Source organism: Triticum dicoccoides, chromosome 3A, assembly GCF_002162155.2.
Source record: "Triticum dicoccoides isolate Atlit2015 ecotype Zavitan chromosome 3A, WEW_v2.0, whole genome shotgun sequence".
In the NCBI taxonomy this organism is placed as follows: Eukaryota; Viridiplantae; Streptophyta; class Magnoliopsida; order Poales; family Poaceae; genus Triticum; species Triticum dicoccoides.
In genome coordinates, this window is record NC_041384.1 from 463,129,211 (window position 1) to 463,131,909 (window position 2,699).

General features: G+C 56.2%; 1 protein-coding gene across 1 annotated transcript; it reads left to right on the forward strand.

The window, feature by feature from the left end:
- Window positions 1-347: 347 nt before the first annotated feature.
- Window positions 348-1,604, forward strand: LOC119271631 (GATA transcription factor 20-like). The gene is made up of 2 exons (XM_037553379.1): window positions 348-969; window positions 1,091-1,604. The coding sequence occupies exons 1-2, from the start codon at window positions 586-588 to the stop codon at window positions 1,409-1,411; spliced, it is 705 nt and encodes a 234-aa protein (XP_037409276.1). The 5' UTR covers window positions 348-585; the 3' UTR covers window positions 1,412-1,604.
- Window positions 1,605-2,699: the final 1,095 nt, after the last annotated feature.

Genomic DNA, 2,699 nt, shown 5'->3' on the forward strand with positions numbered 1-2,699 from the left:
TCCACGTCCCCATATATGTGTGTGTGTGTGTGCATGGGGGACTGTTCCCGGTTTCACGTGGCCTTCCTTTTGACCGAGCGCCACATCCTTCTTTGACCACGCACCGGCCCCAGACCACAGGCGCATGAGAGGGACATCCGGACGGACATCCCCTCGCTGCGCCGGCATCGCGTCTCGCGCCCCCGGCCGGAATCCAAAATCGGGTCGGCCCAGGTTACCACGTAAAAAGCGAGCCAACCCAGCCCCAGCCCCAGCCCCAGCCGGCCACCACCACCGTACTCCCACGTCGTCGCTATAAGAACCCCAGGATCCCGTACCCTACCTCCCACATCCATCCACATGCGCCAAACACCTCAACGATCCAGCTAGTGTCTGTTAACTCTTAAGTGGCCGGCCACCTCCAGAGTCCAGCAACAGACACCCCCTAGCTACGTCCTCTTTGGTTTGGTTTGGTTTCGACCCCGGTCTCGAAGCTCTCCCTCTTCATATTAATCTCCCCCCGATACCAGCAGCTAGTAGCACTAGAGTAGACATCGCCTTCTCTGCTCGATCTATTCCTGCAAGTAGCTCCTACTGCTAGTCAAGATGCTGCACGAGGCGGCGCCATGCACGTGCGGGCTGCTCTACGGCAGCTGCGGCGGCGGCTGCTCCATGCTGTTCGCCGCGGCGCCGGGGGACCACCACTACTACATCAAGCAATGCGGCGACGACGGCTCCTACGCCTCCTACGGCGGCTCCGTCGACTGCACGCTCTCGCTCGGCACGCCCTCCACCAGGCGCGCCGAGGCCGGGGTCCGCGCGCCGGCGGCCGGGCTGCCGTGGGAGGCAGTGCCCAGCTGCAACGGCAGGCAGGATATCGGCCCGGCGCGCGCTGATCAGAGCAATGCCGGCGCCGCGTCCGCTCGCCGGTGCGCCAACTGCGACACCACCTCCACCCCGCTCTGGAGGAACGGGCCACGCGGACCAAAGGTGCGTGCGCGCGTAAACTGATGATCATATACTACGTACATGGCCACGTACTCAGCGACACTGCCTTACGGACATACATGGATATCCATGCTAACTGATCATTGTTGCATCATCTGTGCAGTCATTGTGCAATGCGTGCGGAATCCGGTACAAGAAGGAGGAGAGGCGCGCGGCGGCGGCCGCGGTGGCGCCGACGGCGCTTGCATCGGACAGCGGCATCGAGTACGCGTACGGGTACGCGCGGCACCACCACCACCAGCAGCAGCAGCAGCAGCAGTGGGGGTGCTACGGCCCGGCCGTGGCGAAGGCGGCGTCCTACGGGCTGTTCGGCGACGCGGCGGCGGAGGACGGGCCGTGCCTGCCATGGGGGCTCGGCGTCATGCCCTCGTCGCCGGCGTTCGGGTCCGTCCGGGAGATGACAAGCCTGTTCCAGTACTACTAGCCATAGCCATAGCCATAGCTCGCTCGCTCTCTAGGGACTTTCTTTCCTTCCTTCTCCCCTTTTAAGTAACAAAGAAGATGCTGTGGTACTTCTTTTTGAGGGCACGCAAGATGCTGTGCTTGACCAACGACCCGGCTGCGGCTGCATGAAAGTTGAAGCTGAAATGAAATGGATCACTCCCCGATTTCTTTCCTTTCCTCCCGTCTTGTTTCCTCTTCTTGCGTGATGATTCTTTCTCTTTCTTTTCTTTTTGTGAGCCGACGTTTGCATATACTCCGAGATATCTTTCCATGATGGGTGGATGCATGTCGCATGATGATTACAGCGAATGGTACATGTCCTACTTTGCTAATCATCACTGAGATGTGTTCATTGGAGACCCCGTGCACAGCTAGATAGATTTGCACCTTTTGCTGGCTCGGTGCCCCAACGGTCGTAGCTGCATATATCAGGGGCCCATAAACGTACGTACAGGCCCTGCTTTTTATAGGGCTTCTCAGAGTGAGGCTCCGTACTATCTTCCAATCTCGCTACGCTGCTACTGCCAGCATAAATTAGCATTGGTTTAGAGCAACTCTGATGCAATATATTTTTTTTAGAGAGTATTGCCAATGGCGTACCTTATCTTTATAGAAGACAGAAAGAATTTACAAGAGAGGCACGAGCTAGATGTTAGGATCTAAGCTCGGCCAACACCCATTACACCCAAACTACACTACTCTCTAGAGCTACTCTCTCACAAAATGTGTTAAACCTCCAACTCCTACACCGGCTTGTCTCCATTGCTTTACTGCTCTGAATATCTCGTCAACCAATTCTCTTGGGGTTCGCTGTTGCTGTAGCCTATTGAACACACGCGCGTTCCGTTGCTTCCACAACTCCCATCCGACCACGATGACGAACGTGTCGTAGCCTTTCTTAAGACCCTTAGGCATCCCCGTCCTAGTCTCGATCCACCAATCGAGGAAGGTATCATCCACCACCGAAGCCTGCGTATTTAGGGCTAGGTCTTGAAAGCAGGTGTGCCACACCAATCGAGCATAGCCACATTGTACCAAGATGTGTTCGGCATTGTCTTCATCTTGCAAGCATGTGTAGCATGCAGACGGTCGGTCTTGTAATCCATGCTTTGCCCTTCGGTCAGAGGTCCAAATACGGTGCTGCACAGCCAGCCAGATGAAGATTTTACACTTCAAAAGTGCCCAACTTTTCCAGATGCAGGAGGCATACGGAGCCCTTTCATCACCGAGGCAGAGTTTTTGATAGGTTGACTTGGCAGAGTATAATC

Excerpts from the sequence above, each read along its gene's own strand:
- LOC119271631 (XM_037553379.1), top strand. The coding sequence starts at position 586 with ATGCTGCACGAGGCGGCGCCATGCACGTGCGGGCTGCTCTACGGCAGC. Across the intron at positions 970-1,090 it reads ACGGGCCACGCGGACCAAAG|TCATTGTGCAATGCGTGCGG; the intron begins GTGCGTGCGCGC and ends TCATCTGTGCAG.